A 12,257-nucleotide genomic window follows, 5' to 3' on the forward strand; every position below is an offset into this window, starting at 1 on the left:
AATGACTAGACAACAAATGTTTTTTGCCTTTTCTTTCTCCACAAAATTTCCTTCCTTTTCCCTGTCACAGCCCAGCAGCTCCTCACGCTGCCTCAGGAATCCTCTCCTTGTGGAGTGACCCATGCTGGTGGCCCTGCTCCTGAGCAGAGTCTTGTGTGGGGCCCTTCCCTGGTGGTCTTTCTTTTAGAGCCAGATTTTATAATAATTTTTAGACCCTGACTTTATAATAGTTTTAGTTCTTTGAAAATTGAAATAAAAATTATTAATTCAAAAACAATGTCTTTTTGGCCCCCCAAATCAAAGAGTATAAAGGGAAAAATTGAAATCCAATTCTACTGAGGAAATTGGCATTAAAGGTGTGGGTTCCATCTTTCTAGATGTTTAATACACATACACACATTTTTAAAATAAAAATATGAGAATGTGAAAATTACTATTTTTTACTTAACGTATCTTCGCTATCTTTCCATGTGCATAACTTTTAGATCTGAGCCCTTCAGCACAGTTTTCAGACCCTGTGGTCCTTGGTGTTGTTTGTGTTTTCCTCCGTGGCTGGTGGCCCTCATCTCCTCTCATGGGCAGGGAGGTGGAGCCCTCTGTGTCCGGCCACCTGCGCGTTTTCCTGAAAGCCAACCCACCTGTGAAAGCCTGTGCTTTGCAGAAATGCATTTCGTCAAAGCTTTATGTCATCATCAGCTTGTTTTGCAGGAACCAGGTGGAGTCCGAGACTGAAAGAGCATGCCTGTTTCCTGGTCCAGGGGGAGTTTCATTAGAGCTTTTCCTCTTGCTAATTACATGCCTAGTAAAGCAGGGATATCTAATCCAGCGTGTCACTCACTCCACCGAGACCATTCAACGGACCGCTCACCTCAACTTGCTGTACAAATGTCAAGAATTCCATCAGTGTGTGTGGGACCCAAGTGTGAGAGACTCAAATGGAAGCATTTTTCAGAACAAATATAGAGTGTCACAGTTCCTCATATCCCGTCGCCCTTCAAGTATGTGCAGAAGGGTGGGAAGCAATAAGTGTTCTGTTTTCTTACTATTTAAAAAAGCTCCCACTGTAAGCAAGTGCTACGAAAGGGTATAAAGAAAAATATTGACAGTTCTCCTGATCTCTAGCACCCCTGCCCCACCCTGCTGTCCTCTCATTGAGGTCATCACTATTAATAATTTGTTGTGTATTTTTCTAAACTTTTCTAAACTTTGAATGGATGGGATCATAAAGTATTTATTATTCTTCCACAAGTGAATGATTTAAAAATACAAATTACTGCTCTGTATGTCAGAATATTTTTGCAAGTGCATGGGAAGAATTGATGCAAAGGTGATTAAAACTTAGGGGGAAGGCAGAGTGGCCGTTACGGAATTCAGGCTTCTGTACACTGATTGTTAAAAGCACCGGGGGCAGACCCAGGGAAAATTTGGGGTCAGCCAGTTTGTCTATGAAATCTCAGTCCCCGGTCTTGATTTTCTTCTTGCCCCTTCCTTTCAAGGTTGTGGAGGCCCCCACTCTGTCCCCCTACCTGTGACAAAGCCCGCAGTGTGAGGAGGTGTACTTAGTGCAGGCAGGGTTGGGCTTGAATCCAGATGTGTGACTGTTGTTAGCAAGTTACTTCTCTGAACTTCAGTTTTCTCAGTTATAAAGTAGAGAGGATAATCACTAAGTCACAGAGTGGCTGTGAAGATTCAGTGTGCTAGGAACATTTCTAGCTGATAGTATGTGCCCAACAAGTCTTAATTTCTTTTTCTTCTGCCTCTTGAGCCTTCATTCTAGAAAATTGTGTCAGGACTCGGGCATGTTACCTCTTCCCAAGAGTATTTGCACTCCAAAACTGATCAAAGCTCTAACTGAAGAAATTAAGGAGTAGGAAGATTCTTTTGCAGTGAAGTCACACCCCTCTTCCTTGTTTTTCAGCAATGTTTCATGAATAGTCACAACAGGTTGTGCACTTACCCACGTCCTTTTCTCAGAGCTGGCCCCAGGGTCAGTCCTAACCTCAAAGGACAGTTTGGCTGCCAGGTGGCAGCCAGCATTTCCCCTTGAGTATCTCAGTCTCATGCATTTCAGGCCACATATTTAGTGAGGAGGTTGAAGACATACAGAGGAACTGGTACAAGGAGAAAAACAGCAGTACCAAGAAATGTTAGAGTTCAGCCACTTGCTCTTGTTATCGGGGACAAGTCTATTTGGTCCTTTTGTGAGAATTAGAAAAAGCCACCCCCTCTGGGAAGATGGGGCCCTGCAGATGCCCTCCGGGTGGGGGGACAGGGCTGTGGTAGAAATTAGTGAAAGGTACTCGTCCTCCATGATAAAGGCAGGCTCTGCTCATGCCAGGTGCACGGGGTGAGCAGAGGCTGGATTTCTGCCTACCGGGCACCCCAGTGCTGGGCAGAGTGGGCCTTTATTGCAGTTTGTTTTCACGTGGCCTGAAGAGTCAACTGTTCCTTTCTCCTTTCCTACTCTCTTCCAGCATCCTGGCCCATGCAATGGGGAGCCAACCAGGAAACTTCCTCAGGGTGTTGTCTATGGCGTGGTGCGAAGATCAGATCAAAACCAGCAGAAAGAAATGGTGGTGTATGGGTGGTCCACCAATCAGCTGAAAGAAGAGATGAACTACATCAAAGATGTGAGTCATTTAAGCATTTTTTTGTTTCTGGCTTATAAGAACGTAGAACCGGAAATACTTATGTAAATGTAACAAGGCATTTTAGAAGAATTCTTAGCATTACCATTTTGGATGGAAATGTTTCTGCATATCTTCATGGTCTTGTTTATAGAGTACAAATGAAATTCTGCAATGAGGAATAGAGTGAGCTTCTTGGTGGTACTAAATAGGGCTCCTCAGGAGACCAATGACTTTCTTCTTTAGTGTGTGATTACAGTGGCTCTTTAGTGGTTTTGCTTATCATAGTGGATACTCCTAATGTATGAGTTTGGACAACTGTATATATTTGGATGCTTTTGGATGCAAGTGACAGAAAAGCCAACTCAGAAACAAAAATCTGTCTCATGTGGGGATAAGTCTAGGGACAAGTAGGCTGCAGGCATGGCATGTCCAGGCTCCTGACTATGTCTCAGAGTTTCCCTTGCTTCTTTCCTGCTTCAGCCTCAGGCTCATAGTATCATCTGAAAACATGACAGTGTCTAGAGGAAGAAAAGAAGCCGCTCATCTCTGGTTACTTTATAAAGGCCCTCCATTAGGCTTCTCCTTAGGTCTCAGTGGCCAGGACTGAGTCACGTGCTCATTCCCAGACCATCACTGGTGAGGGGAATGGGATGACAGTGGTTGGTTAAGACCAGTCAGGTGGGTTGCAACAGAGGCTGAGATGTCAACCACAATCGTGGGCAGCCGTCCGTCTCGAGAGACGATGGTGTAGCTTCTTAAGAGTCTATCTGCACCACCGAGAACGGCTGTGCAGTCCGACTCGGGAGTGACACGGTATCTGTCTCCTCCCGTGTTGAATCGACATCTTGTGATGACGCTGGAGTGTCCTCTCCAGTGAAGCTGAAGCTACAGAGCCTGGGCAGGGTGATATGGAGGGTCTGCTGTTGCCCATGCAGCAGACCCCCCCTCTCTTCGCAGCTGAAGGGTCCAAGGGAAAGACGGAGTCAATACAGCTTGGCTTCAGGTGCGCCGCAGGAGTTGCCGGTGTTGACTACAACGTCAAACCGCCTTAGGGACTCCGGCTCCGGATTTTCTGTCGGGGTTTACTCCCTTAGCCTTTCCCCTGAAGAGGTATGCCGCAAGGCAGCGGAGGTTTTTTGGAGTCAGAGTTTTCCTTCTCTGATGTGCCCTGACTGGAAGATCGAACCAGCGACACTTAGCTCGCAGGCCGACGCTCAATCCACTGAACCAAACCAGCCACAATAGACACTGTTAAAACCAAGGCCAGTCAATGCCATTTCTTTGTATTTAATATTGCCTTTTTAATTTTTTTAAATCCTGAGGGTTTTTGTTATTTTTATAAAATTTGGAAAATAAAAAAATATAATAAGGAGAAAACAAAATCACCCATAATTTCACCATTCAACCTAAGCATTTGTTAGCATTTTGGAGCACTTCCTTCTAAATGTTTTCTATCTATCTATTCATCCATCCATTCATCCGTTTATCAATCCATCCATCCATTCATCATAAATCTCCTTTTCTTTTTGTTTTTTTTGGTCTCTGTAGATTGACCAGTGCCTCTGTTGACCAAGCCAGAGTAATTACATAGAGAGAAAATGAGCTGCTCTGATACTGATGGTCCCCAAACCCTGACCTGTGAACTGTAGGTGCCCATAAGCACTAGGGGCATTGTGGGCCCATGGAGTACCCATTGGACCTTGGTTCAAAGTTCAGCTCTCAGAAAGGCCCAGCCAAACTTCTGTCCTCTCTGGGCTTCAGTTTTCTCATGCATAGGTCATGGGACTGGGAAGGGACCCCTAAGATCAAAACCTCCAGCTTTGTGTACCCCATTTTATTGGGTGGATTTGTAGAGAAAACACAAAGTCATGTTGTCAGCTTATGTGTGGGTTTTAAAAAATCTCTTATTGAAATCAACAATTTGGTACCAAAAATAAATAATTTGGGTACCTTCTTTAGTGTGTCATGAAAATTTTGGATACTTGTATAATTATAAGGAATAAAAAACTTTTTGATTAAAAATAATAATAATAAATGCTTAATAGAGAAAATAAAGTTCAGAAAATATACACACATATACTAATGAACATGACATGTGTGACAATCACTTGCCTTAACTCCCCAGTCACCCAAGTCCCTAAATATAATTTTTAACCTTCAGAGTATCTCATTCTTATTTTTCCTATATAGGAGCAGCTTGGACATTTTTAATCTTCTGTATTTCTCCTCATGGAGATAGTTAGTCCTTCACTTAAGTGCCCCAGATAACATGGCGCTGCTTCAGAGGTAATCCTACTCAGCGGAGTGGAGAGTTGCAAATTGCTCAAGACCAAGGCAGCAGGTTTAGGCTGGTTTAGCTCACAGGAGTGGTTCTGACCAGAACTGCCAACCTCCACTGTGCTCTGCTGCTTAAGATTAGTCTCCAGGTCCCCCTTTAATAGCTGGCTTCAAATTTGTCCCTGGTGGGCTCATTCCGAAGTGTGTTTATGGGATTGTTTGTCCTCTCCCGCTGTGAGTGATTCTGGTCCAGCTGGCTTCCTGAGTATGTGCCGCCAGCTAAAGGTCACACCCGCTCCCCCTGTGAGCGGCATGAGAGCTGACTCAGGGCCACGATGAAAAGCACTCCGCCTGCCGCAATGAACAGTAGTGATTTTGGCCTCATTTTCCCGCAGTGTTTGTAGTTAATGGCAAGAAAGTAGACTTATTGTTTTTTACTTTTTAATACAGTTTACATTCCATATTATTCTGTATTAGTTTCAGATGTATAGCAAAGTGGTTAGAAAACCATGTACTTTACAGAGCGGCCCCCTGCTGCCTCAGGTACCCACCTGGCCCCACGCATAGCTATCATGGTGTTATTGACTGTGTTCCCTATGCCGTAGTATACGTCTCTGTAGCTGTTCTGGAACTACCAATCTGTGCTGTTTGATTCCTTCATCTTTTTCACCCAGCCCCAAACCCGTCCCCTCTGACAACTATCAGTCTGTTCTCTGTCTCTATGAGTATGTTTCTATTTTGTTGAAAGTGTACTGTTATTATAATTCATAATTCATCTGGGGAAGGCTTGACATCTTAACTGCCCCCCAAATCTCCCCCACTATCCAGTCACCCCTAATAAACATATAGTCTAATTTTAAAATGTGCTAATTCTGCAAATTCAGCTTCAAGATTATGTACCCCCATGCTGTCTCCTACATGCCTGTAGCCATTCTAACCAAACTGCTACATTTGAGCCCTTCCTGTAGTAGAAGTTCCAGATACTCCCTGTCCCTTTTTTTTTTTTTTTTTAAGATTTCATTTATTTGTGTTTAGAGAGGGGGGAAGGGAGGGAAAAAGAGAGAGAGAATAACACTGGTGAGAGAGAGAAACACTGATAGAGAGAGAAACATTGATTGGTGGCATATGCCCCAACCGGGTACCAATCCTGCAACACAAATATATGCCCGAACCAGGAATTGAACAGGCAGCCTTTTGCTTTGCAGAACAATGCCCAACCAGCTGAGCCACACTGGTTGGGGTGAGACTTCCTGTTCTATCTGAAGATCCCTGAACTCTTTGTCCATGATAGGGGCACCAGAAGAAGGGAGGAGACAGACACCGTTTGTTAGTGCTACTATAGAGAATCCTGAATAATGTTTTTGTGAACAGGTGTTTTGGAGATCACCTTGACTGTTGTCATATTTAGTGTCTAATGTATTATTGGTCATCATTGAGGGACTGACTTCCAAATTATTGGCTTTCCAGGGCTCATACTTCCCTGCATTACATTCCAGACATTTAATTGCTTTTTGGCAGTCAGAACAGAGGTAGGGAAAATTAGAAGTTGCTTTTGCTTTTTGGTCCTCTTATCCATGTGTTTGCAGTTGACTTGTTAAAATGTTTGTACTTGTAAAAACTGTGATAGGAAAAGGGGAAAACTTTGCCTGATTGTGGTTTGAAGGTGATGGGTGAATTTCAACAAAGTATTTTTTCTTGAGTTTATTATTTGAATAACTAATATTTATTAATAACTATACTTATATCATAATACTGTGCTTATTATTATTAAAAATATAATTCCCTTGGTTTCTAATTCGGTATCAGGAGTGATCTTATTCCTTAAGTCCCCAAACTGTCTGTTCTTAAGGTTTTTTTTTTTTTGTGAAGTCCTTTTCACAGTAGGGTTTATTAAAAGATTTGGAAATCTCACCTGAAAATGTTATAGCTTGATATCTAACTAGCATCTTTGTGGGCTGTAGGTGAGAGCCACTTTGGAGAAAGTAAGGAAGCGGATGTACGGAGACTATGATGAAATGAGACAGAAGATCCGACAGATCACCCAGGAACTGTCCGTAAGTCAGTTATCTCAGTGATGTGGAAATGTGGAGGGATGACAGTGCTTAGCGCTCCCTCTCAGTGGCTAGTGTCTGAAGATATTTGAGTTTACATTGTTCTTTATGAATGGAATCATATTTTAAATGAACTGAGGGAATTTTATTACAGAATAAAGTTCATTATTTAAAGGATATTTTGCAGCAGGAATACTCTTCCTTATATCAGAGCATTCCCTCCAAAGTCAGGAACAAGACAAGGAAACCATCTATCACCAATATTATTTAACATTGTGTCTGAGGTGCAAGCCAATGGAATCAAACAAGAGAAATAAAGTTAGAGGTACAAAAATTGGGCAGGTAGACATAAAACTATCACTATTTATAAACTATATAATTATATACCCAGAAAGCCCAAGTGATCCAATGAAAAAAAAAATAAACTAGTATAAACAATAAAATAATTCTATAAAGTGGCAGGGTAAAAAATTAATAGATACAAACAAAGAGGCTTCAGTGTATAAAACACAATGAGTTAGAAGAAATAACAGCAGCAACAACAACAACAACAAAAGCCTAACAAATATCTAGGGGTAAACTGTGGATGTGGAAAGACATACCATATGCTTAGAAAGGAAATGTCATCATTATAAGATGTCAGTACTATCAAGCTAATATACAAATTTAATATAACCCCAAAATATCAACAGATTTTTATGTTACGCTCTCTTTCTAGAACTGGACTAGGTGATTTCAAAGTATACAGAAACTAAATATGAGGAGTTGGGGAAATTCTGGGGTGGGGTGGCGGGGGATAGAAACCAATAAGGGAAATTAGCCCTATTACTATTACAAAAATACTGAAAAAACCTCAGAGATTAAAATAGTGTAGTATTGGCACATAAATAAATAGACATCAATGAAAAAATCCAGAAATGTAGCCCAATGTGCGACAAGTGTAGCATCTCATATAAAGGGAGAAAAAATGGACCAGTCAGTGTTTGCTGTTGGGACAGAGTTATATACGAACGAATTCCAAATAGATCGGTGCTGAAAAGTGAAACTTACAAGTGCCAGAATAAGATATGTGTGAGTTCTTTTATACTCGGGGTGGAGAAAACCTTCTTTTTTAAAAATTATTATGACATGCAGTACCAAAACCAAAAAAGAAAAGGTTGCTAACTGTGATCACGTTAAAATGAAAAACTTGTGCTGTCAGAAACACCAAAGTTCAAGTCAGATGACAGACTGGGAAAACTGTTTGCCCTTCATATAGAAAATGGGCTAATTTTTTGAGTATTTAGAGAGTGCCTACAAATCAAGGAGAAAAAGGTTGTAATTCATAAAAATAGGAAAAATATTTGTTACTGATAATTGATAGTAACGGAAAGATGAAGAGCTCTTAAGTGCATGATGAGATGTTCCACCTCACTCTCCATGAGACATTCAGATTAAAGCTGTCATGAGATGTAATTTTTATCCAGTAGATTAGCAAATCTGCAAGAGTGGGACAGGACACTGTATTAGTGGTCCTGCGGGGAAAAGGCAGCTTGCAGGGCGGGGTGGAGTGTTGCAGTTCTCTTAGGCACAGCCATTTGCCACTGTTTACCCAAATTATAGACGCCTATATCCTCTGATTCAGCAATTCTATTTCTAAGAATTTATTCTATAGATAAACTCTCACATATGTGAAATGACCTAAGTATTGAACTTGGTTATTACAGCATTGTTTATAATAGTAAAATCACTGGAAACCTAAGCATCCATTAAAAAGGGAAAAGTAAAAGAAATTATATCTCTACAATAGAATTGTAAAAAATAGAGTGGTAAAAAAAGAAAGAATAAAAAGAATGACTAAGCTCGTCAAAAGAAGGTATGGAAAGACTGCAAAGATTATACAGTAAATGGTGAAAAGGCAAGATGCAAGAAAATATAATGTGCTACCACTTACATAAAACAGGAGGGGAAAATAAATGTATCTAGATTATTTTGTGTGTGCACAAAAAGTTGCTAAAAGGTTAATGAAGGAAGTAACAGACAGATTCTTTATTTTTTAAATTGATTTCATGGACAGCAAATGGGGGTGAGGGAGAGAGAAAGAAGCATCAGTTTGTTGTTGCACTTACTTATGCATTCATTGGTTGATTCTTGTATGTGCCTTGACCAGTGATTGAACCAATAACTTTGGTATATTGGGATGATGCTCTAACCAACTGAGTGAGCTACCTGGCCAGGGTTGAACAGTGAATCTTAATTGAAGGGCAGAGTGGGGAAGGCAGTAACTGAGCAGATGGGACAGGGAGATTTATTTTAGTATATATCTTTTATACTTTTAAAATGTTTCAACTATGTGATTGTATTACTTACTTAAATATTTTTTAAAAGACAACCTTCCTCTGGTTTAACCACGAGAATGCTTGTAGAAAATTTTTTTTAAAAAATTTGTGATTAATGATCTTAAAGAAAAAGAGTCCATGTATATATGGCATACTCTCCATTAGGGTTAATAATTGCAGGACAGAAACACAGTTCCAAGAGCCATGCATTAGAGTTTAATTTAAGGCTTCTCTGTGAGACTGTCTGCTTAAGTAAGACCTATTGCCTTGATTATAAGGGCAGGGGTTTATAAACATATCCACCCAGCCCATTCTCCCAGACATGTAGGAAGAGATTTGTGAAATTCTCACCTACTTATGGAAAGTCACTCTGCTATCCACTGATAGACACAAACAACTTTAATTAATGTCGCAGGATTGAATTTGCAAGAGATGTGTAAACAAGTCTTTGCACACCCTTGTTTTCTCATGCTGCAACTATCACAGGAGCTTGTCTCTCTGCCTGTGGTCTCCTCCTCCACCAGACCACATCACACACTGCAGCCAGACTGATTGCTAAATGACTGCTCTGTGAACACACCCCTGAACTGCACATACCACCTGCTCAGGATCCTGGCCTGCTCTCTCTCCCATCCCCAGGGTGTGCCTCCTTCCGTATGGGGCCTGGCTGCTTTCTGTGGCTCTCTCAGGGGCCTATCCCTGAGCCTTCCCAGCCTCCTTTATGGTCTAGCTCAAGATCGGTCTCTGATGAACCCTCTCAAACTTGTCAAATGCACACACCCACCAAAGACATCACAACAGCAGCAGCGGCCATGACACCACTCTTGAGAATTGGGTGAGCCCACAGAATCCTTCTGTGGTGGTTAGAAAGAACAGGAGGGCAAAGAAGATATTACAGCTGGATTCTCGTTCCAGCTGTGCCACTTCTTAGCTCTTTGTGTGCCCATTGTTTAAATCCTGTGGTCCTATTTCTTCTCTGTAAAGGGCAATGTTTGGCTGCTGCATAGTGTTGTCGTGAGGACCAAGGCCCAGGAGGTGAATGTGTAAAAACTACCCCAAGGAAAAGCATTCTTGTCTTTCTGATCTCTGGGTCATGCAGTTGTTGACTTTTAAATTTAAAGCTGTGCACGAAATATCATTAAAGTGGATGTGGCTACTACCAGGAGCCACTTCCAGCCTAAACAAAGGTTGGTGTAGGGGTGTATGGATTAGTTCTGTGTAACTGTCTCTTCTATTTGTGCAGGTTTCACAGGCTCAGAAGGACTATCTAGACAATCACATCCAAACCCAGTCGTCAGCGCTGGACTGCTTTAATGCCATGAACTCGGCTTTGGCGTCGGACTCCATTGACCTGCAGGTATTCCTCTGCTCACTGTGAGATGCGGGGCCCTCTGTTGTGCAAGCCAGCTTAGCCTACAGTGGGCCCCCTGCCTTTGTAGGAACCTCAGCCCATTACGGAGCAGCCTGTAAGCCTGGCTGCAGTGAAGGTCATGCCAGGAAGACGATGAAGGCAGCTGAAGGAAGCGTTCCCAAGCTGACACTAAACCTTGGTGTTAACATTTGTTTCGCCCATATTAAAATGGGGGTTCAGGTCCTGAGTTCTGTGATGGAGATGTCCAGTGCTCCACCAGATGCCCAAGTGGTCTTAAGTGTCAGTGTCTAAAACAGCATGTCAGCCCCCACCCCTGGCAGCCCTGGTTTGCAGGAAGTTGCACCCAATGATAGAAAAGAGAGACTGGACCGAAGGCAATCTGTCTTCATTCATGGCAGGTAACTCCCAAAGGCTGTCAAGCACTTTTTCCAAATTTAGAAATTATTTTGCATTAAAAAATTATGTGCATTTTAATGAACTATAGAAATGATCCCTGAAAAAATAGTCTTAAAAAAAATCGTGTGCATTTTAAAGAATCTCTTTATATACCAGACAGGGAAGCAGAAAGCTTCAGGACCTTACATTTGTGCAAATGTGTGTTGTCCACCACCTTCAAGCGGCTTGCTGTCTTGATTAATTTGATTTTCTGGGAGTTTACCCCTCAGATGCTGCCCGTTACTATTTTTCCAAATGAGCCTTCCCCCGCTTAATGTGCAAATTAACTTGAAAATGAGCAAAACAAAGCATATAGTCATCTGAAACAGTGTCCCTTGGCTCTCATTTCCAAATATGCAAAAAATAGTTTCCGCCCTGCCTCCAACTTTATTTGGCTCTTATCTTTTTACCCTTCTCTTAAAAGTTCCACAAGCTATTTCATATCCTCTGTGGTTCTATATAAATAATTTATCAGGTAAGCAAACAAATTTTTATGTTAGGGTTATCCACTTCCCCCAGGACCTAGTATACTCTAATAACAACTGTTGGGGCAGCAGTGCCACAAACAAAGCTAGGCCACTGTCCCACTGCGGGCCTGGGTGGGCCTCTTGTTTGGATTTGTCTGGGAGGCCCATTTCTGGTGGGGCCTCTGTGTCCCGCCCTTTTCCTGGCTCTCCATGGTGCACGCCAGTTTTCCTCTGGCCTCAAGCCAAGCCCTACCTTTATTCCGTAGCCTTTGTTTTCCCTGACTCCTGCAATCAGGGGGCTTGCCGAGGCTCCCTTTCCTTTCTCTTGAACATCTTTTCACTCCTGGCCAACTAGGGAATGCTGTCCTGTGCCTGAGTTCACACCTGCTTGGTATTCATGCTACGCTTCTGGGTTTTTTTTTCCCCGTGATTCTCCTGATTCGCGATGCTACTGACATTGCAGGCATTTACTTCAGAGGTCAGCTGTTAGGGCAGGCTCAACCATAACCCAGGTACCCTGGCTAAGGTTATGGTCCAGCCTTTTAATCCCAGGCAGACAGAGGAACCTTATAAGGAAAAGATTAAAAACCATTGTTAAAAAAGAAGGAGAAGGAGAAGGAGAAGGACTGGTGGAAGGGGAAAAAGAAAAAAGAAAGAAAAAAAGGAGGGAAAAAAAAAAAAGACAAGAGAAGAATGGCACCATCTCA

The 12,257-nt window shown here is 42.0% G+C and overlaps 1 protein-coding gene across 2 annotated transcripts in view; it reads left to right on the forward strand.

Moving 5' to 3' along the window:
* The window catches only part of MYZAP (myocardial zonula adherens protein), a 113,217-nt gene that overhangs the window by 19,355 nt on the left and 81,605 nt on the right, over positions 1 to 12,257 (forward strand). For both annotated transcript variants that reach the window (XM_090270663.1, XM_090270662.1), the window contains exons 3-5: positions 2,475 to 2,630; positions 6,869 to 6,961; positions 10,520 to 10,633. In XM_090270663.1, coding sequence (XP_090126789.1) covers positions 2,475 to 2,630; positions 6,869 to 6,961; positions 10,520 to 10,633 — 363 coding nt within the window. The remainder of the gene's footprint in view (positions 1 to 2,474; positions 2,631 to 6,868; positions 6,962 to 10,519; positions 10,634 to 12,257) is intronic.

Source organism: Furipterus horrens, unplaced genomic scaffold, assembly GCF_987537825.1.
Source record: "Furipterus horrens unplaced genomic scaffold, mFurHor1.1.pri manual_scaffold_3, whole genome shotgun sequence".
NCBI lineage: Eukaryota > Metazoa > Chordata > Mammalia > Chiroptera > Furipteridae > Furipterus > Furipterus horrens.